We start from the raw sequence: 25,150 nt of genomic DNA, 5'->3' as shown, positions 1-25,150 counted from the left end.
GTAGCTGCTCTGCCGCTTTTAGCTCGGCCTAAGTACATGCTGTGTCAGCATCAACTGTTCCTGACCAAATCTATCTCCTGGCGAGCCAGGTGACCCAGAGAATGTGAGAGTTTTCAAGCAAGGTGACCTGATGGAGCTAAATCAGGCTGAAAGAGGAAGCTGCTTGACCCTGATTCATTAACTCTGATGGGAGAGAAGATTCCGGTGTGCAGAGAAATGGAAACTGTTCACAAGTTAAAGTGAACGCACATACATACAGTGTGTGCTTAATTATTCTTTATACATGCATGGAGTAATTCCCATCTTATATTCAATGTATATACAGCTGCATGTGTGATTTAAACCCGTTATTTATCTGGGTACCAGCCCCTGGTTTAATTCATAAAGTGAACACGCGTTGGCTCTTACAAAACAGGAGAATGCATGTACATGCAGACTGTATGTGTGTTCACTGTAACGTGAGCTGATCTCTGTAGGCTAGAGGTCAGTTGTCATTCCAGGAGATCTCCAGGCTCCACCTGGACAGTGGCAACTCTAGTAAGGAGTCTTCCCAGGTTGTCTCCCATTCAAACCCAGACCAGACCCAACCCACTTAGCACCAGTAAAGTTGTACCATTATGTGTCTTCTTACCATAACTTGAGCCTAGTCATCTAGGGTGAGTTGATATAGAGGAGGGCAGGTTTCCTTCTACTTCATAGTCGTATAGAAGGGATAACCTGGGTACATGTAGGGCACTTTCTATTTAGGTAAGAAGGTTTTACTTTGATCACCTCTGGAATTTTTAGACAGCTTTTTTTTTCTTCCTCCCCTTTAGACTGCATTGCTTACTGGATGTATTAAACTATGTAATTCATCATTCTTTAACTGTGAATTCTAGTTTATGCAATGTATTATACTGTATTTTTTTGTTCTTTGATTTGTACAATACAGATTTACTGCATTGTTTATTATGTGTAGTGTACTGCTTTTTGCATTGTCTTTTATAACTCCGTAATCAACCTCAAGTCCCTTCAAGAAACTGACGTAAAGAGATAAGAAAAATAAAAATGTTGACATGAGAAAAGCAACATCTGTCGAAATTCCTCCTCCCCAACACCATTATAGAAGGTATAGGAACTCAGATATTTTGGATATCACATGAAACGGTTGGTGTATGTCCTGGGAAGTGTTGGAAGTGTGCTCCTAGTGTAGGGGAGGGGGTTTTGCTCAAGGGGTGTGGTTTATTTCAGGAGGGAGGAGTTTAAAGGAAAGAAAACATCTTTGAACCAAAGGGTAGAGCCATTATTTAGGCATTTTTGCCCCCTGAGGTTATGCCAGGCCTGGATCTTGATAAATACCCACTTTCTTGTACCACTGGGTTTTGTAAGTCGGTTAAGTGCAAGGAGAAACTGAGTCACTGGTGTATAGAAATGGGAACTTAGGAAGTTCCGCTTTTCTCACCTCTACTGTACCTCTCCAAAATTCCCTCTTATTAGGGGACAGAAGCTGTGCACTTCTTTGGGGAGTTTGACTCTCCCAACCAATGGACATCTCCCTGCTTTGCAACACTGCTATTAGTTAGGGGAGAGTAAAGGTTGCCTGGTGTGATCATGTAGATGGCTGAATCCTTGCAAACAACATTCTGAATCTCACACAGGTTTATCAGTGGAGGGGGGCTAGAGCTCTCCTGGAATTACAAATGATCACCACACCACAGAGGGGGTTCTCTTGGAGGAAATGGCAACTTCAGAGGGCATCCCCACTGAACTCCCTCCCCAAAGTTCACCCACCCCAGGCTCCGTCCCCAAATCTCCAGGAACATGCCAAGCCAGAGTTGGCAACCCTAACCACATTCTTCCCACTATGGGGTTAGCTGCCCTTTCCCCATGCCCCTTAATGATTTCCCCTGGCTTTCTGCAATATCAAGTCTCTCGATTCACAAAACCCTCCAAACTGAACAATCGCATGTATGCTGTTCCCACCCACCTGAGAAGATGAGTCACTACCATTCAGAAGAGGAGTGACTCACACATTCTGCAGCAGAATGCTAGAACGAATTCATCCAAATGCCCTTCAGGACTGATCTGGAGCCGGTTGTACCCAGAACATCTGGGGAGGTGGGGTGTTGCAGTAGCACTTTACCATTGGTTTACTGCTGAATAGCCATTTGATGTTGCTGTACAACTCCAACAGGGCTTATGAAGTTGCTTTTTACTGAGTTGGACCTTTGGACCACACATACAAATATATTAGCCTCACATAAAGGTAAAGGTCACCTGTACAAGCATCGGGTCATTCCTGACCCATGGGGTGACGTCACATCCCGACGTTTTCTAGGCAGACTTTGTTTACGGGGTGGTTTGCCAGTGCCTTCCCCAGTCATCTTCCCTTTACCCCCAGCAAGCTGGGTACTCATTTTACCGACCTCGGAAGGATGGAAGGCTGAGTCAACCTTGAGCCAGCTACCTGAAACCAACTTCCGTTTGGATCGAACTCAGGTCGCGAGCAGAGCTTGAACTGCAGTACTGCAGTTTATCACTCTGCGCCACGGGGCTCTTACCTAACCAAGCCAAGCTCTTACCTAGCCTCACATAGGCTATTCCAAACCCTGTCAACAGATCCTTTAAAAAAAAAAACTGGGAAATGCCAGAGATTCGACCTGGGATCCAAAGCACATGCTTTAATACTTAAAAATTTGCAGTTCAGTATCCTACAGCTACTGAATAACTTGCAGTCACTAGTCTGAACAATTTCCAATAAAATTGTTCAAGACTACCATTTGCATAGCTCCTGTACAGAGAGCTTACAGTGAACTTGTTGCTTGAGTTATTTGACTACAAACTTGGAAAGAATCCCCAGGCTGAAAGCCACTGTTCAAGGCACAGTCATCTTTGTCAGGAAAGAAAGCAGTGACTCCTTTGGGATCATAAGAGGTGGGAATGCCCCATAGCATGGAGAACTGGGGTGGAAAGAGTGATTGCAAAATTCCATTGATTTTTTTCAAAGGGAGTCAAGGGCAAGGTAAATGCATTTTTAATGAGGGATCATTGGTGTACTAATTGGAAGAGCTGTCTTAAAATTCTCCAGGAATTGTGGAGGATATCAGTTGGCACAGCCTGCCACCTAGTGGATGCACATTTCCAATTTTGTATTATTTTCTTCATTAAAGATGTTTTGTGTACTGGAGTTTATTTAAGTGCAAGATCTGGAAGCTCTTGTTTTTGTTTCATTTATACCCCATCTTTTCCCTCCAGCGGGGACCCAAAGGGGCTTACATTGTTCTCCTCGCCTCTGTTTTATCCTCACAACAACCCTGTGAGGTAGGTTAGGCTGAAAGCGTGACTGGCTCAAGGGCACCCCAATGTGCCAGGCAGAAGGGCAAAAAAGATGTAGGGACCCAAGAGCATTCTCACACAAGATCAGATAACAATAAGGTTGCCAACACCCTAGAGATAAAGTGTCCTGTCCCTTTAATAGAGGCTCGCTGGTCGGAGACATACCAAGTGTTACCACCATGTCATGAAAAGCCTCACCTGCCCATTTCCACACATCAAGCCTCTATTAAAGGGACAAAACTTCCCCCCCCCTCCAGGTTGTTGACAAGTCAATAACAGCGTGCGAATCCCTGACTCAGCAAAACCACTATTTTCACGATTAATGATTTACTATTACTGCTACTACCAATAACAGTCGTTGTCATAGGGTTGCCAACCTCCAGGTGGTGGCTGGAGATCTCCCGCTATTACCACTGATCTCCAGGTGACAGAGATCAGCTCACCTGGAGAAAATGGCCACTTTGGAAGGTGGACTTTATGGCATTATAGCTCATTGAAGTCCCTCCCTTCCACAAACCCCACCCTCCTCAGGTTCCACCTCCAAAATCTCCAGGTATTTCCCAACCTGGAGCTGGCAACCCTACGTTGTCATCATTATATTATTAAGGGCCCGGGATATACTAAAACGCATGACAAGCCAGCCCATTAGAAACAATAGGAGAGGATGCCCAGGCCATTGCAGATCATGGGAGCCGGGAGTGTCGGTTGACTTGCATGGGCTCCATTGAAATACATTACAGCACAAAAAGAGTTGCAGAGGAAAAGTGGAACGGGTTTTCCAGCAAGGTCTCTAGGCCCAATGCTTCTTTTTTTATTTTATAAATTTTTATTAATGTTTATATACAAAAACAAATTATAATCACATAAAAAACAAAAAAACAAAAAAATACAAAAAAGCACTTATACTATAGTTTTACATCATCTATTATAATATTATTGAATAAACAGTGCCCAAGTACCCACCACCCACCTTAAATGTGTATCCCGCCACCAATGGACTTCCGGAGAAGTATTCTGACAGTATTTTAAAATTATACTGTTGTTATATAAACAACATTACATTTTATCTATAATTCATTAACTATACTTGTAATTTTTAACTATAAGTTACAAGCATAGTTAATTTAAATAATTAACTATACTTGTAAATTCATTTTTGCCAGTTCATCCCAAAACGCTACGGCCTTTAGCCAAGGGTTGGTTTTTTTTTTTAACTCTTCCATCTCTTTACCATGTAAAGAATCTGTAAATTTGGCCATCCGCATATACATCCACAGTTTCTCTGGAAACAAGTAAATAAACCTTCAATTAAGGACTGGAGAGAGAAGCCCAGTGCTTCTCATGGGCTGGCTTGTCACGCGTTTTGGCACATCCCCATGTAGGCTGCTTGGAAGAAGACCCGAACAATAACGCAACTTTAGAAATACTTCAACAACAATAATATCCACCAATAATATCGTTGCATTGGTTCCGAAGTTAACTCCTGCAAAGACGGGGCGGGGGGGGGAGAGCCGGGGAAAAAATGGGCGGGTCGGGGCAGCCTAGGAGCTTCTCGAGGGCACGCCTCTTTCTTCCCGAGGAAGCGTGTCCCGAGAGGCGACCCGTAGCGTCACGTGACCGCACCTGGGCTCAGGTGAGGGAGGGCCCCCGGATGCCGTTCACCTGGCTGGGCAGGTAATGCCAAGGCGGGGCTCGGAGGGGGGGAGTTTGGGTGACACCGCCACCCCTTTCCTTCTTGCGCTTGTCCACTATGCCCGAGTTTTGCATCCGGCGCCTTTCTTCCACCTTCACCCCCTGAACTCTTCAACCTTTGGGAGTGGGCCGCTGAAAGCAACTGGCCTTTGGGGTGGGTGGGAGATCGGGCTGCCGAGGTGGTGCCGCTTCTGTTCCAAGATCCCCCCCTCCCTAAAGAAGAATTGCAGGTAATCGGATTTTGTTCTGGTTTTTAAAGGAAGTCCACATGCTTGCTTGGAGGTCCTGTTGCTCTTCTTCGGGCTTTGTTTCCGATTGAGTCTGAGTAGGGTTGTTGCCTTAGGGCGGTGCTTGGGAGAGCCTTGCAAAATATATACTACTTCCCCCAGAAGTAGATTTTAATTGCCACCGCAGGCACCTCCTCTTGTCCCGCCCCTTTTCTATTTGGATCAGGGGAACCGCTATTGATTCCTGTAGGGATGTACTAAAACGAATGACAAGTCAGCCCATTGGAAGCAATGGGAGAGGCTGCACAGCCCATTGAAGATAATGGCAGAAGTGAGTGTAGGCAACCGTTTTTGTGCTGTAATGTCTTTCAATGGAGTCAATGCAAGTCAACAGACACTCTCTTCTCCCATTATCTTCAATGGGCTGTGCAGCCTCTCCCATTGCTTCCAATGGGCTGATTTGTCATTCGTTTTAGTACATCCCATTCCTGTAATGTTTACTCCTGGGTAGGATTAGTCAAGATTCCCTTAAGCAATATGTTTAGATTTGAAAGATCGACCTCAACATTTGTCCTAAAAGCAGGTCTACCTAAACACCAATATCCTATAACTTCTGCCACTTATGAGATTGACCCAATCCAAACTTCTCCATGCACGCTCACACACAAAGGTATATGTTTATATATTTTTCTACACTGGGGGAACTGGCTGGAGGAAATAGCAACAGGGATGATGAGAAGTTCAGAATCTGTCTGTCGTAGCTTTCTTGAAATAAGAGGCCAGAAGGTGACAGACAGTTCTTCCTGAATCCCATCAAGTGCCTCCAAAGCATAGGCTTGGATATAATTGAGTGTTTCTGACAGAAGGATTTCTGCCTACCGAGCATGACTTCCTTGCCTGACCCCCTCATTTGGGGGCATTTGGGGGCATTTGGCGCTGCAGTGAGCGGGGGGGGGGGGAGAGAGAGAGAAGAAAGCTGTACTCTTGCAGACAGAAATCTTCCATTGGATCCCAGCGCGTTCTGGTTCTTTGAAGATTTCCTGGAATACTAAACTTTCCCTTAAGAACGCAGCAATGAAACTGCAGAAATGAAATCTCATTATTAATTGCTGCAGAATAACTCCCATAGTTTAATTTCTGTCCTTATCATTATAGCTGCTATTCTCATAGGCTTGCATTGAAAGAAAGAATCTGCCTATTACCATTCTGATTTATGAAGAGATGATCTGTGACACATTTAGCATATATCCTGCAGAGCACTGCTGAAACAGACCCTTGTGCATTCCTCCTGTTCAGCACTGGTTCTCTTATTGACAAAAGCAGGGTTGCCAAAATAACGTAGCAGTGGCGTCGCATTGCAAGCAGTAGGTTGGTTGCTGGCTTTAGCTTTGGAGTAAAAAAAAAGGTTTACACTAAATATTGGAGCAGATGTCTGTTGGCCGTAGGAGTGGTTGACTGGACAGTACTGGGAATTACCTGCCCAGGTGTGGTAGGTGGGGGCTGGGAATCACCACTGGGGAATTTTTAAAATGTCACATAGGAGGGCTGGTTTGAGCTGAGCGATTTCAGCAGTATGTACAAAGAGGATGCAGGAGTGAGCACTTGTTTGTTCAGTTTTATTGGCCAGTCTCATTGCCTGATTTGGAAGTCACTTTTTTTATGCTGGCTTTATTTTGTTTATTTCATTTCTGGTCTGCTTCTCTTGCTGAGACTCAAGGTGAATTTCGCAGTGTACGACAGTGTAGTCTGGTAACATGAGACGTCCAACAAAGAGTGTAGGACTAGGATCTCAAAACACATTTTTATCAGTGGTGGCCTCCCTAACCTCCCTGCTGTGGTAATTTTATTCAATCTGTATTTATTCCATCTGCTTGCCTAGCTGAAGTTGTGTTTTGTGTTATACTTTAGATGCGCCTTAGGTGAATTAGGATGATATTGATGTGATTTTATAGGGCTATTTTAAAATGTTTTAAAGTTTTTTACTGATTTAATGGGGCATTTATATTTTGTAAGCTGCTCTGAGCCCAGTTTTGGCTGGGGAGAGCGGGATAATAAGTGGAAATAATAAATAAATAACTTAATATGCCGTACACATTGTAAAAAAAAAGGAATTACAGAAGTAGAAAGCAGTGCCGTAAGAGCGAGGTAATACATACAATAAACGGTGGATTAGATGACAGTGCTGCTCACTTTTTAAACGTGCCCTGCATACTTCAGCTGTTCCCTCAAAGCCATTAATATTTGAGCCTAACTTTTTAAGCTGCCCTTTATTACTCCTGCAAAGCCCTAAATTCTCACAACGCCTTTGCATTCTACTGGAAGCTCCCCTGTCTATGTCTAATCATGACTAGAAACTTGTGATGCAAGAGTTCTCTGCTGAACTCCCTTTATGCAGCTGTATTCTATAAATTACTTTCTCCAAGCAGTTCCCATTTTGCAGCTGTTTGTACATTATGGCATATTTTTCCCCAGTGTCAAATTCTTATGCAACACCCTTGTGGGGTTGGTGATTCTTCCTGTTTATACATTTTAAAATTTGGATCCTGTCAAGGCAGCCAACTACCTGTTACAATACAAAATTTAACAAATGTAACTTGAAAATGACAGGCAAGCCGTAAACACTAACTGCAATAAGGTTGGTTCTTGTAGGTTATCCGGGCTGTGTAACCGTGGTCTTGGAATTTTCTTTCCTGACGTTTCGCCAGCAACTGTGGCAGGCATCTTCAGAGTAGTAACACTGAAGGACAGACACTGTCCTTCAGTGTTACTACTCTGAAGATGCCTGCCACAATTGCTGGCGAAACGTCAGGAAAGAAAATTCCAAGACCACGGTTACACAGCCCGGATAACCTACAAGAACCAATGAACTCTGACCGTGAAAGCCTTCGACAATATTTTGCAATAAGGTTGTTTAGTCAGCCGAATGCTGCTCTGAACTTAAAGGTGTGCAGAAACCTGGGGCAGAGTACCTCAAAGATTGCCCCCTATTTGATCTGCATTGGCGGCTGTGCTGAAATTACTCCTGTGCCCTCATAAGTTAAGTTGGTGGCAACTTGGGACAAGGCCTTTTCTATGGCATCTCATTTATGGAATGTCTTCTTCCCCAGACGTGGTTAATTTTATTTTCTGGTGCAGTATCAATGTGGTTAATATTTCTGTGAAAAGTAGTCTATTCATCCAGATACTTAATGGCTTAGTGCATAAGAACATAAGAAAAGCCCTGCTGGATCAGACCAAGGTCCAACTAGTCCAGCAGTCCGTTCACACAGTAGCCAACCAGGTGCCTCTAGGAAGCCACAAACAAGATGACTGCAGCAGTATTATCCTGCATAATGTTCCCTGTTTTTTTACCTCTGTTTTTAAAACTGCTTGTCTTAAGTGTGGCATATTTTTAATTGCTCAAATAGCCAAAAAGGGTTAAGCAAACCTCAAAACACATACAAATGAAAAAGTTAAAATTGAGTTTTAATCATCCATTAATTATAATAAAATAATGACCGGTAGACTACCCACACCATAAACAAATTCTCTACTATACATAAATCCCTTTTCGAATATGGCAGATGAGCTAATTCGTACAGAGCAAGTCACCAAATGACACACACTCAGCTGGTCAAAGACTATGATAAAATAACAAACAGCGAATGCATTTTGTCTACTGCCTTCCTCAAGTGGTGCAGTATGTAGTGTCAAGCTAAAAGCTTCTGATCAATACAGCAGACATCAGATAGTCATTATATACAGATTCATCCACCAATATCCTGTGAAACAATAAAGGAGAAAAGAGATAGAAAGGGAAAAAACATTATAGAAAAACATTATAAAAACAAATCTCCATTCAGAATATAATAAATTGTGTGTGTGTGTGTGTGTGTGTGTGTGTGTGTGACCCATGGCAGAGTGGGGATTCAAACTTGGATGTCCCAGATCCTGGTCCAGCACTCTCACCACTGCATAGGGTTGCCAACCTCCAGGTACTAGCTGGAGATCTCCTGCTATTGCAACTGATCTTCCTCCAATAGAGATAAGTTCACCTGGAGAAAATGGCTGCTTTGTCAATTGGACTCTATGGCATTGAAGTCCCTCCCTTCCCCAAACCCCGCCCTGATCAGGCTCTGCCCCCAACACCTTCCACCAGTGGTGAAGAGGGGCTTGGTAACCCTACCACTGCACCACACTGGCTCTCTTCACACAGCTTGTATATAGGTTTTCTTGCAATGAACTACCTCAGTACAGAATGTTTAGATATGTCATTTGTGCTAAGGAGGCACATCTCTGGAATTTCCATTTGACTAATGGAGGACAGAAGTGAACAGAACAAGCTGTCTACCCTCCCAGGAAGCAGTTTTTCTTCAGGGGAACTGCTCTGTAGTCTGGAGATCAGTTGTAGTTCTGGGAGATCTCCAGACCTTGCCTGGAGGTTGGCACCCACACTGCCCAAGCATTCTGTGCCCATTACACATGACTGAAGACTCTATGCAACCAGTATCTGTTACCAAGTAGCTTATTCTACACAGCTCTAAAAATGTATAGATATACTAGAAAAATCACATGGGTTAAATCCAGACTACATTTCCCAGTGGCAGAATGGAGTTTTGCTGCCTTTCCTACTGCAGCCCACTGATCTCTACAAAATGCGGTTCCGGAGGGATAGAGGACCCTGAGAAATTACATAAGGGGGTCTGCAGGGGAAGGGGGACATGTAATTGCCAGTTTAGTCTGGATCCAACCCAATTGGGTTGCAATAGCAGATCTCCAGCCACCACCTGGAGGTTGGCCACCCGAGGGGAGAGAGATGCCCTTTTCAAATCTTTCCCTCTGATTTCTTGAAGGCCCCTTGCTTGCTTGCTTGCTTGCTTGCTTGCTTGCTTGCTTGCTTGCTTGCTTGTCAAGGATTGTCCTCCTTGCCAAGTTTGAAACGTGACTGTTTTTGTTTGAAATGATCTTGTCAAGAAAATGGGGAGGCTGGCCTCTGAAGGTGATGGGGTACAGATTTCTCCTCTTACGATCTTAGTATCCTGTTAGTAATCCATTGCCAGGGTCAAACAAGATGAGATTCTGTCCAAGTTAGAGCTGCCAGGTCCCTCTTCACCACTGGCGGGAGGTGTTTGGGGTGGAGGCTGGTGAAGGCGGGGTTTGGGGAGGGGAGGGACTTCAATGCCATAGAGTCCAATGGCCAAAGCGGCCATTTTCTCCAGGTGAACTGATCTCTGTCGGCTGGAGATCAGTTGTAATAGTGGGAGATCTCCAGCTAATACCTTGAGGATGACAACCCTAGTCTAGGTGTTTATGTGTGTTTAAATTATAAGGCAATCAGGGGCCTGATTCTGCTTGGGGCTGTGGTGGATGGGTGGTTTAAGCTTTCCTCCACATGGCACTTTTCCAACCTCAGACTGGCCCAGGGAGCTGCTATTTAGCCCCGTTGTGGCAAACATACGCGTACTTGGCAGGATCGTCTAATAGGGCCATCATTTGCATCTCCGATGGTGGGATCTTCCCATTTCTGTTGCTGGATATGAATTGCTAACAGAAAAACTGCCCAAGAGTAGAGGAAGGTTCTACTCCTCTCTCACCATCCTCCGCTTTTAATGTAAATGGGGCACATTCATGTTCTTTACCTGCATGTCTAATAATGCCCTGGATTTCCTTGCTCACAGATATAAGGCTTGACGTCTCCATTATTATTTGTTTCTTTGCGAGGACAGGATCTTCTGAAATGGAGGTGGTGGATCCTTAGAACCTAGGTTCATCCCAGAGGAGGCAAGGCTAAAGGTAAATGATTTGAAAGAGAATAATATGTCTGGAAGTTGCAACCCAGGGTAGTTTTGTTGATCCTAGAGCAAAAACAATGTTCAGAATAATTTGTGCCTGTTGGCCTAAGTGTAGTTCTGCATTCTGGGCCTAGACTTGTTGAAGCTTGGATAATCAATCGTGACTGGATCACAGTGGCCAGAGACTTCAGTAGGCTGGTGCTCCCAAAAGTGTTCTTCACCCATACAAGGGCTTTCTTGGCCTCACGCCCACGGATTCTTATGAAAATACTCTGGGTCTGATGCATTTTGAAAGTCTTCAGTAACTATTTTCCAGCTGTTGAGTTTGAGACTTTGCTTTGAAGCTGGTGGGTTGCTTGGTTTTTTTGGAGCTGCCTCTCCACTTCTCCCGCCCATTGCGTTAATCCAGGGATCCCCAGCCTTTTTGAGCCTGTGGGCACATTTGGAATTCTGACACAGCATGGTGAGCGCAACAACAAAATGGCTGCCACAGGAGGCGGAGCCAGCCATAAAATGATTGCCACAGTTTACTTTCAATCACACGGTGAAGATCCTTGTGCTGTGGTGGCAGCTGCTGCCAAAGCAACATTTTTTAAAAAATCTGCACAGCCAGTCAGAAGCCTTGGTAGGCAAAAGCCCTGCCCACTTCCTAAAAACACTTGGCAGGCGCCAGAGAAAGTGTCGGTGGGCACCATGGTACCCACAGGCACCACATTGGGGACCCCTACATTAACCATATTTATGTTCGCCAACTCTTGTTTTGGATCCCTACACCTCTGTAATCCACAGACTATCCTTGGCTTGACTTTCAGACCGTTCCCGTAGTGCAGCAGAAAGGACACTGAGAGGGAGAAAGCTAGGGTTGCCAGGTCCCTCTTCGCCACCGGCAGGAGGCTTTTGGGGCGAAGCCTGAGGAGGGCGGAGTTTGGGAGGAGAGGGACTTTGATGCCATAGAGTCCAGTTGCCAAAGTGGCCATTTTCTCCAAGTGATCTCTATCGGCTGGAGATCAGTTGTGATAGCAGGAGATCTCCAGCTAGTACCTGGAGTTTGGCAACCCTAGAGAGGGCTTAGGCTTCAGGGAACATTGATAGAGGAAGAGGATACTGGATGTCTGATCTTTCTTTTCTGACGGAAGTTGTTGGTCAAGCTTCCTGAGTTTGATGCGGGGTCTTTCCTGTCAACAGGCAGTCTCAAGGGCGGCAAGCCATGCTTGGCAGAAGAACCGGGAACAGGCCAACCTACATCTACCAGCCCCCTCAAGATGCTGTGCCCCAGAGAATTGAGACCCCTACGGCCGGCGACATCAGCCTCGAGGTGTTCGGCGGCTCCACGCCAGAGCTCAAGCAGGGCCGCAAGCCAATGCGGGACAGGCGAGCTTGCAAGGCCGACCCCAGAGACTCAAACGGGAGGGAAGGAGAAAATGCCAGCTTTATCTCCAGCGCTGCAGAGACTTCCCAGCCCCCTTGCTGCCCCGCCCTGTCTCGGGCCTGGAGCACTTACAGAACCATCTTCTGCTATATCGTGACTTGCGGGGGCTGCTTTAAGGACTGCCGGGCCAGCATCCCGTACCCTTACAACGAGACTTTGACTGATGATGTGAAGCCCCGGGAGTGCAATGGGCGTTTGCCGAACAGCCCTGCCAACAGCTCCCCACCGGAAAAGAACGGGAGCCAAACCAAAAAGAGCACCATCGGGAGCAGCTTCAGCTACCCCGACGTGAAACTGAAAGGGATCCCGGTCTTCCAAAACCGGAGCCCCGGCTCCCGAACTGACTCCGATTCGTGTTACAAGGAGCCCCTGCCGGATAAGACCTCCTACAACAGCATAGAGAAGCAACCTACTTCCAGCAGCCATCGAAGCTCGGAGGAGTACTACTCCTTCCACGAGTCGGATTTTGAGTTCAGCGAGCTGAGCTCCATGTCCAGCCGGGAGATCGACGTCCTGATCTTCAAGAAACTGACGGAGCTGTTCAGCGTCCACCAGATCGACGAGCTGGCCAAATGCACTTCGGACACCGCCTTCCTGGAGAAAACCAACAAGATCTCCGACCTCATCAGCAGCATCACTCAGGACTACAATCTGGACGAACAGGATGCTGAATGCAGGCTGGTTCGGGGGATCATACGCATCAGCACGCGGAAGAGCAGGGTCCGGCCCCGTGTTTCAGTCCCCACCCACCCCAGCCCAGAGGAGAACACGATGCGCTGCAATCCACCTGATAGCGGCAACGAGACGATGGTGGCGTCAGTGCTCACAAGTGAAGAAGGTATATGTGGCGCAAAAAGGGGCAGCCAAAACGACTGGGTGGTTGGGATCACCGTTCCTCTGAAGAAGCCTAAAATGTCTGGGGCTTCTTATTTAAGAGGAGTCGTAGTGAAGGTTATCAAAGGACTGATGCGGAGAGGGCTTTATTTAGAGCCAGCATGGTGTAGTGGTTAAGAGTGGTGGTTAGGAGCGGTGGACTCTAATCTGGAAAACCGGGTTTGATTCCCCACTCCTCCACATGAGCGGGGGATGTTAATCTGGTGAACTGGATTGGTTTCCCCACTCCTACACATAAACCCATCTGGGTGACCTTGGGCTAGTTACAGCTCTCTTAGAGCTCTCTCACCCCCCACCTACCTCACTGGGTGTCTGTTGTGGGGAGGGGAAGGGACGGGGATTGTAAACCAGTTTGATTCTTCCTTAAGTGGTAGAGAAAGTCAGCATATTAAAAACCAACTCTTCTTATCTTTGATAATGCTAAGACTGTGCAGATTGCCTGTTTCTTTAAAATGGTTCTGAAATTTTTATCGAATCAGATAAAAGAAAATGATTTTCCTAGTGTGTAACTTAACATCTGGCATTCATCAACCCAAGATGTGGTGGCTGCTAGCTTAGATTTTTTTTAATTAGACCAATGAATGGGAGGGATGTCCCTCAACAGTTATTGGGCATGCACGGGAGGGGCTGTGGCTCAGTGGTAGAACATCTGCTTAGCATGCAGAAGGTCCCAGGCTCAAATCCCCGGCATCTCCAGTTAAAGGGACTAGGTAAGTAGGTGATGTGAAGGACCTCTGCCTGAGACCCTGGAGAGCCGCTGCCAGAGTAGACAATACTGACTTTGATGGACCAAGGGTCTGATTCAGTTTAGAGCAGCTTCATGTGTTCAATAGTTACATAGTTCTGAATGTCTGTTCCTGGGGACAAACAGCAAGGGAGGTCTGTTGCCTTCAATCCCTTGCTTGTGGACTGCCTAGGAACATCTGGCCAGCTCCTGTGGGGAACATAATGCTCCTTGAGGAGCCATTGCTCCAGTCTAGCAGGGTTGTTCTTTCATTCTTATTAGATAGGTAGAAGTGGGATCCATCTGGCACTTCAAAAGACAATCACTATGGCTCCTACCCAGAGGTCGATCTCCCACCCAAAGGTCGATCTGTGTGAGTGTAGCTGTTTTAAGATAGATAAGATTGGGCGGTCCTTGACCATAATGGGCTGCTGCATTCTGAACCAGCTGAAGCTTCTGGGTTGTCTTCAAGGTCAAGGACCAATGTAGAGCATATTGCAGTAGTCCAGCAGTGAGTTTTACAGAAGCACGGATCACTGTGGTCAGATCTGCTGAGTGTAAGGAAGGTGAGAGTTGGTGAACCAGATGCAGGTGATAGAAGGCACTCATGGCCACTATATCAGCCTGCTTTTCAGATAAGGTTGGGTCCATGGTACACGCCAGCCTCTTAACTTGCTCTGCAGATGCTAGCTGCGACTCCCAAGTAATCTAATCCTTTTAAAAGATCTCACATCATCATTGCGGAAAAGCAAGAGGATTTTGTACAGCCAGGCCTTCTTTACTGTTGGAATACTTTGGCAGATGCAGGCTTCAAGCCTTTCACGGCAGCTGGGAGGGTTTACTGGTGTGTGTTTTTTTTAAGATACCAGGCTGAGTAAATGGGCTTACAAATCTGTAGCAGAGTGCATGCTTTGCATGCCAAAGGTTCTACTTTCAAAATACCTAGTACCTAGTAGAACCACGGAGGAGCCCCGTGGCACAGAGTGGTAAGCTGCAGTACTGCAGTCAAAGACTCTGCTCACGACCTGAGTTCGATCCCGACGGAAGTTGGTTTCAGGTAGCCGGCTCAAGGTTGACTCAGCCTTCCATCCTTCCGAGGTTGGTAAAATGAGTACCTAGCTTGCTGGGGGTAAAGGGAAGATGATTGGGGAAGGCACTGGCAAACCACCTTGTAAACAAAGTCTGCCTAGGAAATGTCGGGATGTGACGTCACCCCATGGGTTAGGAATGACCCGGTGCTTGCACCTTTACCTTTAGTAGAACCACTGAAACAGATTTGGATGGCAGGACTGGGGGTGTAAGGCTGCCAGTAGATGGGGTAGATAGGCCAGGGGTCTGCGTAAGACTGCTTCTTAAGTCAGTCGTTTTGGTGGAAATCTGGTGTACTGGAATCTGTACTTTAAAAAAAGCATTATGCAATGGCTATAGTCTTGGATATAAATGTGTCCGGCTCACCTACACAGACACATGCTTGTAGCACAACTTCCTAGACTTAGGAGCTTAGTGGTGTTCACGTATAACAGGGGTGGGGAATTGGGTTGCCAGGTCCCTGTTTGCAATCGGCGGGAGGTTTTTGGAGCAGGGCCTGAGGAGGGCGGGGTTTGGGGAGGGGAGGGACTTCAACGCCATAGAGTCCAATGGCCAAAGCAGCCATTTTCTCCAGTTGAACTGATCTCTTTTGGCTGGACATCAGTTGTAATAGCAGGAGATCTTCTGCTATTACCTGGAGGTTGGCAACCCTAGTGGGGAACCATTTTTTCCGCCAAGGGCCATTTGGATATTTATAATATCATTCACTGGCCATACAGAATTATCAACTTAAAAATTAGCCGACCAAGCCCCAAGCAGGCAGGGGTGAAATGAGGACACAGTGGCTAAGAACCCCCCCCCCAGCGCGCGCATTCTGGCCCTGCCCCCTTTAACCCTTCTATTGCCGCCACTTCCGCCCCCAGCCCTCTTGTACTACAGAGGGAATACATTTCTCCACGGCCCAGGTAGCAAAGGGTTAACACAGTTTCTTGGGCGGTCCTAGCAGCTCCAGAGCTAGGGGAAAAAAGGTTCCTTTTCTCAGCAAAACAAACTCACATTCGCCTTGAATGGAGGCTATACCTATCCGCGGGAGCAGGTGGATCGCCAGTCTTAGATCCTTCTGCGGATCCTTAGATCTGCCAGGACCCAGACCAAATGACTTTGCAGCCTTAAACAGCCCCCGTGCCTGACGTTCTCCACCCCTGATGTATAAAGACCTCTTATGCAATGGAGGTCTTTATAAATACTTCTTATGCAATGGAGAGGTGGGGGTTGCATGTACTGGAGATGAGGGGTAGTCCCAGCCTGCCAAATGCAAAATGGGTGTGTGTGCAAAGAACAAGACACATGTTTGTGTCTAGTCAATGTAGTGGTTGGAGTGTTGGATTAGGGTCTTGGAGGCCCAGGCTCAAGTCCACTCGCTACAATGGAAACTCACTGGGTGGCCTAGCCTACCTCACAAGTTTGTTGCTAGGCTAAAGCACAACATGGAGAGCCAAATGGGCCTCCTCATCCTCCTTGGAGGAAGGACAGGCTGAATATGGGCTAGATAGGAGCTTAGTGGGAAAGCTAACTATGTGCTTTAAAATCTGTAATAGGGGATCTGGATGCAAAGTGGTACTTCAAGAAGGAAATCTATCACTCCGCCCCCCCCTGCCCCCGCCGAAAGTTTTAGATTTCCAAGAAACTCCTGCCCATTATTTTGTTTTAAGCAGAACAGCAGGAGATCAATAATTAAATGCAAACATAATCCAATGGCATCAAATTTAAAAACAAACTCAGCAGTAAAAAACACAATTCTCCCACCCTCATATGTATAAACAAGGTAGAGTGTATAGTATGGGTAAATGAGTTCATAAAATATGTATCAGATGAACTTGCGTTGCTAGTGAGTTTTGTGAAAGGGATATGAGCAGGGGAGGCGTGTCTTGCTGGTAGTTGCCAACTTCTGTTCTCCGAAGGCAAGGCAGAGTTGCTAACCTCCAGGTTTGGCCTGGAGATGTCCCAGAATTACAACTGATCGCCAGACAACCCTGATCAGTTCTCTTGGAGAAAATGGCTGCTTTGGAGGCTGGATGCTATATGATTATACCCCACCCTCCCCAGGCTCCACCCCCCAAAATCTCCAGTAATTTCCCAACCTGGAATTGGCAACTTTAGGGCAGGGGCACAAGGGTGGGTATTCAACTTGTAAATCATTTCCTGGTGCAGAAATCTCAGAGGACCCAGGCTACCAGCATAATTTAGTAGCGCTAAGATGATCGGCTGAGATCTGGGAGCTCCAGGTTTGAATCCCTACTTGGCCATGTCAGTTTTAGGGTTGCCAGGTCCCTCTTCACTACTGGCGGTTTTTTTTTGAGGCGGAGCCTAAGGAGGGCGGGGTTTGGAGAGGGGAGGGACTTCAATGCCATAGAGTCCAATAGCCAAAGCAGCCATTTTCTCCAGGGGAACTGATCTCTGTCGGCTAGAGATCAGTTGTATTAGCAGGAGATCTTCAGCTGGTACCCAGAGGTTGGCAACCCTAGTCCGTTTGCCAAGTGACACTGGGCTAGTCACTCTTTCTCAGCCTAACCTACCTCACAAGGATGGTTTTGAGGATAAAACGGGAGGGCAGAGTCATGTATTCTTCCTGAGCACGTTGGGGGAACAAAAGGTAGGATAAAAATGTGCTGTATAAAATTAAGATGAAGATTAAATAGAGCTTGCAGTACAGATCTAAGACAAGATTATATCTCTGTGAAAGCCAAGCAAACAAACACGCTCGGTAGGGGCACATTTTCTATGGTAGAAGCCCAGCAAATTAGATCCTGAAGCCCAAAAATCAGTAGGTAAATGATGTTTGCAAAGCAGACCCTTCTGTCTCCTGAAGCACTTCTCCTGAAGCATGCTTTTAAAGGACAACATTAGTGTTTGAACTCTGGAGAACAGGGAATCTCACTGGGCATAACACATTTAACTTTTTTTTCCTCAGGCTCCTATTTAAAAAACAACAACAGTGTCCTTAGGCTATGAGATCTGATGAAGCAATAAATAAGTGCATTGATTTATGATTTTATACCTCACCCCTCAACCAAGAGGTTCTTGGAGCAGTGTACAAATACAAATCCAGGCTGCAAAATGAATAGTAATATATAATACAACGACATAATCCAGCAGTGAGGGATAAAAACAAGTTTAGCAGATTGCATAAAATTTAAGCGGGGAGGGTTGTATGTTACGTATGGGTAGGGTTGCCAGGTCCCTTTTCGCAACCGGCAGGAGGTTTTTGGGGCGGAGCCTGAGGAGGGCAAGGTTTGAGGAGGGGAGGGACTTCAATGCCATAGAGTGCAATGGCCAAAGTGGCCATTTTCTCCAGGGGAACTGATCTCTGTCGGCTGGAGATCAGTTATAATAGCAGTTCAAGGGACTAGGCAAAGTGGGTGATGTGAAAGACCTCTGCCTGAGACCCTGGAGAGCCGCTGCCAGTCTAAGTAGACAGTACTGGCTTTGACGGACCAAGGGTCTGATTCAGTATAAGGCAGCTTCATATGAGCATATGACCACTTGGAGGTGAGAAGTCATCACAAGCTAGCGGGAAAGAGAGTGGTCTGGGATCACAGTCTGTGCTTCTTTTATATATGGAAAGCTCGCAGCAGCCTTTAGATGCTCTCTTGCACCACAGCGATGCACACATAAGTATCTCCTTCCTTGCCATGACTGGACAAGGAAAATAGCCTTTGGAAAGCACTGTGTGAAGCAACTGTACCCAGTAACTGAGGACTAGGAAGCTCAGGGAAGCTTGAGCTGAAGTCTGCAACTTGGTCACTTGCTTGCTGCCCATGTTTCTATTTGCTCAGCCTCTGTTTTCCATCTGCAAAATGGGAAGCAAGTTAGCATTATTCCCAGGAATGTTGTGGTAATGAATGAGAAGAGAGAGTTCTACGACAGGTGAGAGATCCACCTGACTGAGGAGTATCCGGCTCTGGAAATATATATGTCAAGGACCTGTAATAGAATATATGATTAATGTAAGCTGTGAGCTACAAGATGTTATTTAGCTACAAGATGTTATTAATGATGTATGTTATGAGGCATAAGAAACGGGTGAAGTCACATGACGAAACGAAAGATTTCTTCTGGAAGACCGTCTTTTCATTGCTGGGTCTTCACAAGATGTGTTCATTATATGAAGATTTGACATCATTTGTCTTATTACATTATTCAAAGCTCTTTGTGATTGTTGAATCTTGACTTTGTGTACTTACCTGTGAGTTCTTATTTGAGAACACTTACCTGAGAATTTGAGGTGTTCCATGTGCACATATAATTGGTGTTATTATATATCATTAGTTTACCATATGTTGTGGTCAGTCTATGTTATTTGTTTTCCTGCCAGGTGAGAGATCCCGACATCTTAAATGAGTTCCAGCTGTATTGTTGATCTGTGTCCTGGATCCCGGTTGAGCTTTACTGCTGACATAGCGGGCCTTCTCTGCCTCCTCCTGCCCCCCCCCCCGCAGCTCAAAGTGCCTCCTAAAATGCCGCTCCTGGCGTACAGGGGGGCCACACAAGCAGTTTGAGGGAAGAGTTGGAGGGTTGCTAGAAATTTGGGAAAACATGAACACATGAAGCTGCCTTATACTGAACCCGACCCTTGGTCCATCAGAGTCAGTATTGTCTACTCAGACGGGCAGCAGCTCTCCAGGGTCTCAGGTAGAGATCTTTCACATAACCTACTTGCCTAATCCCTTTAACTGGAGATGCTGGGGATTGAACCTGGGACCTTCTGCATGCCAAGCAGAGGCTCTACCACTGAGCCACAGCCCCTCCTCTTGTAAACACAAGAAATCACACCTCCTCTTGTGCACACAGATCTATTTGATTTATTTTTTTAAATAATTTTTATTAGATTTTTTTAAGAAAACATGAAAAAAAGAAAAAAAAAGAAAAATTACAAAATAGAATACAAGAAATTATAAAAGGGTATTCATATACCATAATTAATACATTCATAATTACTAATTTATAATGTTAAGCCAAGATACCCTTTCCCCTCCACCCACCTAAAGAGTGACCCTTCACCCGACTTCTGCAGAAGTGTCTTAACAGTTTTATTTTATCCATTAATATTATAAATCACAATTGTTAAAAAAATTGATTTCTATATCTCATTAATTAATAAAGTAAAGTCCGTTTTTGCCAACTTATCCCAATATGAGGTGGCCTTAACCCATTTTTTTAAAATTCTCCCATATCCTTTCCATGCAGAAATTCCGTTAACCTGGCCATCCTCATATACATCCATAATTTCTCTCTCCAGTCAATGATTGAAGGTTTATTTGCTTGTTTCCATACTTTGGCTATCACAATTCTTGCAGCAGCAAAACTGTATTGACAGATAATCCTATCCTGGTCAGATATATTTTTTGGTGGGATTCCCAATAAGCAAAATGATGGTTTCGTTTTTACTCTACTATTAATCAAATTATTTGTTTCCCTTAATATTTTTTTCCAATTTTTAAAAACTTTTTTGCATAACCACCATACATGCATATATGTTCCTCTTTCCTTTCCACATTTCCAACAGATTCCCTTATCTCCCCTATTCATCTTGGATATCATAATTGGGGTTATATGCCATCTATAAAACATTTTATATACAGATCTATTTGATGAGATCCTACTGCATGAGATCCAGCACATTTTATTTGTCTTTCATGTGGCATACACATTTCCCAGTCCCCTTGTTCTTGCAACAATCTTGTGAGGTTGATTAGTTTGACAGGGCTCAAGGTCAGTTGTGGGGGGGGGTACTTCACAACTGAATGGGGATGTGAACCTTGGTCTTCCAGGCGCTGGTCTGGCACACTAGATACGTAGGTGTTGGAAAAACTGGGACATGTTGCCCACAGGAAAATCAGAATTAGCTGCCAGGTGTGTGTCCAACATCAGGTGCCGCCGACCAGTGCTTATGTACCTATAAAAATGTAATGTGTGGAGTGGCCACAAATATACATCTCTTCAATCTTTTTTATTGTCTTCCTTCCAGATCTGTCTGTTAAGATTTCTCAAGAAACCACGGCAGATATGAAAGCCAGGGTCATGAGGCATGAGTTGTACAGCACGCCAGGTAACAACGCATTAACCATTTCGGTCTCTTTCTTTCCTTTTTATTCGTTTAGGGAAAAGTGTCTGCTGAAATCCTGAATGCCCCCTTCTGCCCCTCCAAGATGTATAGATCATTCCCTGAGGGGCCATATGATCCCTGTTTCAATTAGACTAATTATAAATATTCCAACACAAATAGTCTGAATGTCCATACTGTTCATATTTATTTTGGAGAGAAAATTTTCCCAGCATAAGCAAACTGTTTGGAAATTTTTGTGGGGCTCTGGGGGGCAGTTGTTTAAGGTAAAGACGCCAACTTTGCAGCATAGCTGCTGATGACTCTCCTTACAAGTTTAGCAGATTGCATAAAATTTAAGCGGGGAGGGTTGTATGTTACGTATGGATAGGGTTGCCAGGTCCCTTTTCGCAACCAGCAGGAGGTTTTTGGGGCGGAGCCTAAGGAGGGCAAGGTTTGAGGAGGGGAGGGACTTCAATGCCATAGAGTGCAATGGCCAAAGTGGCCATTTTCTCCAGGGGAACTGATCTCAAGAACCCCCATGTTTGGTGAAGATTGGGTTAGGGGTCCAATTTTATGGAGCCCCATTTTTCTCCATTGGAAACAATGGAGAATGGATGGGGGAACCCTCTTTGGGGGCCCATAACATTGTACCCCCAGATCCAATCTTTACCAAACTTGAGGGTTCTTCGAAGGAGAATTACTTGAAGCTACACTGAAAACGTGGTCCCTCTACCTCAAAACACAGCCTCCCCAGAGCTGTGCAAAGACTCCTCTATGGTAAAATAGACCTGAAAACTCCAAACAAAAATATGAAAAAAAATCGGCTTTTTTCGGGTTTGCCTTTTTGGCTCCACTGAAACGGTGCTTCTTTTTTTCAGCCCCAAAAAAGCTGAAACAGCTTTTTTTGCTTTTTTCAGTTTGGCATATCTGGATGCATACCCCTAGTAGGCACTTTTTAGTAATATGGTTAGGCTCTTCAAAGCTGTGTTTTTAAAATCGTTTGTCATTGATGATGATGGGAAAGCGGGGATTGGAGGAACAACTTGAGAGGGGGTAGAAAACAGTCATTTTTATACAGTTGATTTAGTGTGTGTCTGCCCAAGTATTCCTAGAGCGTGTTTTTATTAATGTTTAAGGATATTCAGCTACTTGTCTCTAGCCTCCTTCTGTTTCGCTTGGATTTATAATATCTGCCCTTCCCAGCAAGTTTTTTAGCTAGGGAAGTTGTCAAAGTGCATGACATACACGAGGTTTCATAATGTATTCTTTTTCTGCTAGCCACAGAGAGAGGCAAAGAGCTAAGCAAGGTACTGAAGCTCTGACCACTAACCCTCCTCCTCTGTTCTCTGCTGCCTTCTGGGATCTCACTAGGCATTTGCCTGTGTGCTTCCATGCTTTGTTTGTGCAACCCAAAGGTCTAGAAACCTGCTGTTGGCTTTTTAAATTAAAGCTTGAAATTCTCAGGCTGCTGAATTCTGGGCAAAAAATGGGTTTCCCCGCTAGCATTGTTGCCAGAATAGAGAATCTCTGCCCCTCCCCATACTTATCTCACCTGTGTGATCCTTCTCAACGTAGAGCCATTTCTCTGGCCAGATTTAATGTTTGGCCCTTGGCGCTACTCAAAAGCAGATTTCAGAAAATCCCTCTGTCTGACAGGCTTTGCCCTTGTGGCAACAATTGTATTGAAACTGTCATGTCCTATTTTATTGGAGTTTCTATACAGAATCTCGTAATGAACTATTAAGCCCCCTGTTGGTTAATAGACAGAATGTCTCGGGTTCTTTTAACGTTTCCTATTTATTGAACAACCGTTCGCCCCAAATATTGGGGACGGTGGCACAGTTTTTAAAGTTTGTTTTAAAAGCCCGCCAATTAGATGGCAGTATCAACAAACAGCGTTATTCGATGTAACTGTCTTCTAATGACTCTACAAAGGGCATCTTTTAATATTTCCATTCCTTTTGTATCTTTCTGTATTGTGTTTTTATACCAAGGAATGATGATCATGAGAATCTTTGGTTCCAGTGGCTCTTGTTTTAAAAAGGCGAGCTCTAGTCCTCACGGGTGCAGACTTTTGAGAGGACTACAGTGCTTGTGTTGATTAATAAAGGGCTGCCCCTTAACTATCTGCCTTCTGACAGCTAATTTTTCCATTCCTTTCTCAAGACCTTAATAAGATGCCAGGGTTCTCCTCCCTTATTTGGGGTTTTTCCCCCCAAGTGACCTCTGGTTTTAGAACTCAAGCGACTATCACAAGGCCTGCCTTAACCACCCTTAACCACTGCTGACTATAATGATTTTTAATGAGCCTCTATTTTAGTTTGTAGTGGAGCTACATTCTCTCAGCTTGATGCAGGAATGGCTGGGTGCAGTTCTTTGGTCTTACGTGGGATCTCAGATGCGTTATAAACAGGGCTTTGAGCCTTCTGCACCTCCACAATTGCACTGAAAGAGAACAGGGTTTTTTTCTAGCCATTTTTGCTCCAAAGATAAGTGTGGTGGAATTTTAAGAGGGTGGAGTAGGACATCTGCCGTTGAGGTGGGACTTCAAGTGCATCTTTGAATGCAGAAGGTCCTGGGCTCAGTCCCAGCGCTTACCAGCGAAAGGGTCTTGCGTAGCGGGCGTTGAAATGACCAAGGCCTCGGAAAGACCCTTCCCATTGGAAAGTGCAGAGCTAAATAGACCAGTGATTTGACTTGGTAAAAGCAACTTCGTATGTAAAACTGGGGAGTTCAGACAAACAAAACAGATGTGCTTCAAAAATCCTAATTCAGTTTCCAAAGCTCTCTGTCTGCACAGAATTCGAGTTCTTTGGTGCAATGCGTGTAAAGCCCTGGTTATAGTATAGTAATCCAGCTTGGCTTAGAGTATAAACTTTTCCTGGCTTTCGTTCTGTGTTCTGTGTGCGCAAATTCAGTATTTTGTTTTCTCTCTCTGTCTTTCTCTGTCTCTCCAAGGGTCTCCACTGAGCAGGGGGTCCTCCTTCCAGGACACAGAGACGGATTCTTCGGGGGCTCCTCTGCTTCAACATATTGCTGGGAGAATGGACCTCGGGAGCACACATACTGCAAGACCCAGCGCCTTGCCCGCCACAAGCTCCCCGTTTTGTAAATGACTTCTGCTGCCACCATTATTTTGTTTGTATTTGATCTTAAAAAGCCCTCCTAAGAGAGCCTTGCATGCGGGGGTGGGGTGCTGGAGACGCACCATAGAAACAATATGGCAGGAAGAGGATGCTGGCAGTCGGCTGTGCCTTCTGCGTAATGCCCTGATCCTGTTGCTGCTTTTCGAGTTCGAATTCTGCTTTAAACTTGCCTTCAGATGACCAGCTGGTGCCATGCTGATTACTTCCTGGATTGCTTCTCTGCTCTTTCGGCAGTAGACTGTATCGGAACGATGGGTTTTTCTGCACAAGTATAATAGTTCAAAGGCCTTTTAAGATCTAAAGGACCCCCTGCTGCGGGTCATCCATGCAGCTTGCAGTGGCCAGCTTGATGGTGTTTGGTGCCTGACGGTTTGTATCCACATCTGTGATTTCTTTGGACACTACTTGCCAAGGATACCTTACTCTGTGCATTGGGTGGACTGCGTTTAGAAAGCAAGTGGTGGCAAGTTGGACCCACATCTAAGCTTTGGCATCTTTCCACAAAGCTGCTGACTAAAAGAGCCCAAACCGGTTGGTTTGGCTACAGGTAAACTGGGCAAGGTTTGTCTTCATGGAGACCTCTGGTCCCTTTGTAGAACTGCAATTCCCAGGATTCCTTGGCTAGGAGCCATGATGATTAAACTAGCTGGAAAATAGTTTAAAAGCATGGCACAGACATGCTAGAGAAGCTCCTAAATTATGGAGAATCAAGTACACCTCTTTTAGAGCTGTCTCGGAATTTTATTGCTTTTACTTTAAGGGCCAAATCAGGTGAGATGCTGGTGAGTTCATGGATAGAGCTTCCAAGCATTTGTTG

The 25,150-nt window shown here is 45.3% G+C and overlaps 1 protein-coding gene across 1 annotated transcript; it reads left to right on the top strand.

Moving 5' to 3' along the window:
• The first annotated feature begins 4,953 nt into the window (after window positions 1–4,953).
• KDF1 (keratinocyte differentiation factor 1) lies at window positions 4,954–24,303 on the top strand. Its single transcript, XM_056847671.1, has 5 exons — window positions 4,954–4,989; window positions 10,935–11,006; window positions 12,191–13,272; window positions 21,110–21,190; window positions 24,146–24,303. The coding sequence occupies exons 3-5, from the start codon at window positions 12,213–12,215 to the stop codon at window positions 24,301–24,303; spliced, it is 1,299 nt and encodes a 432-aa protein (XP_056703649.1). The 5' UTR covers window positions 4,954–4,989; window positions 10,935–11,006; window positions 12,191–12,212.
• The last annotated feature ends 847 nt before the right edge of the window (window positions 24,304–25,150 follow it).

Source organism: Euleptes europaea, chromosome 3 (assembly GCF_029931775.1).
Source record: "Euleptes europaea isolate rEulEur1 chromosome 3, rEulEur1.hap1, whole genome shotgun sequence".
Classification (NCBI taxonomy): Eukaryota; Metazoa; Chordata; class Lepidosauria; order Squamata; family Sphaerodactylidae; genus Euleptes; species Euleptes europaea.
Note: the sequence above shows the minus strand (reverse complement) of the source record. Positions and strands in the feature narration are given on the sequence as shown.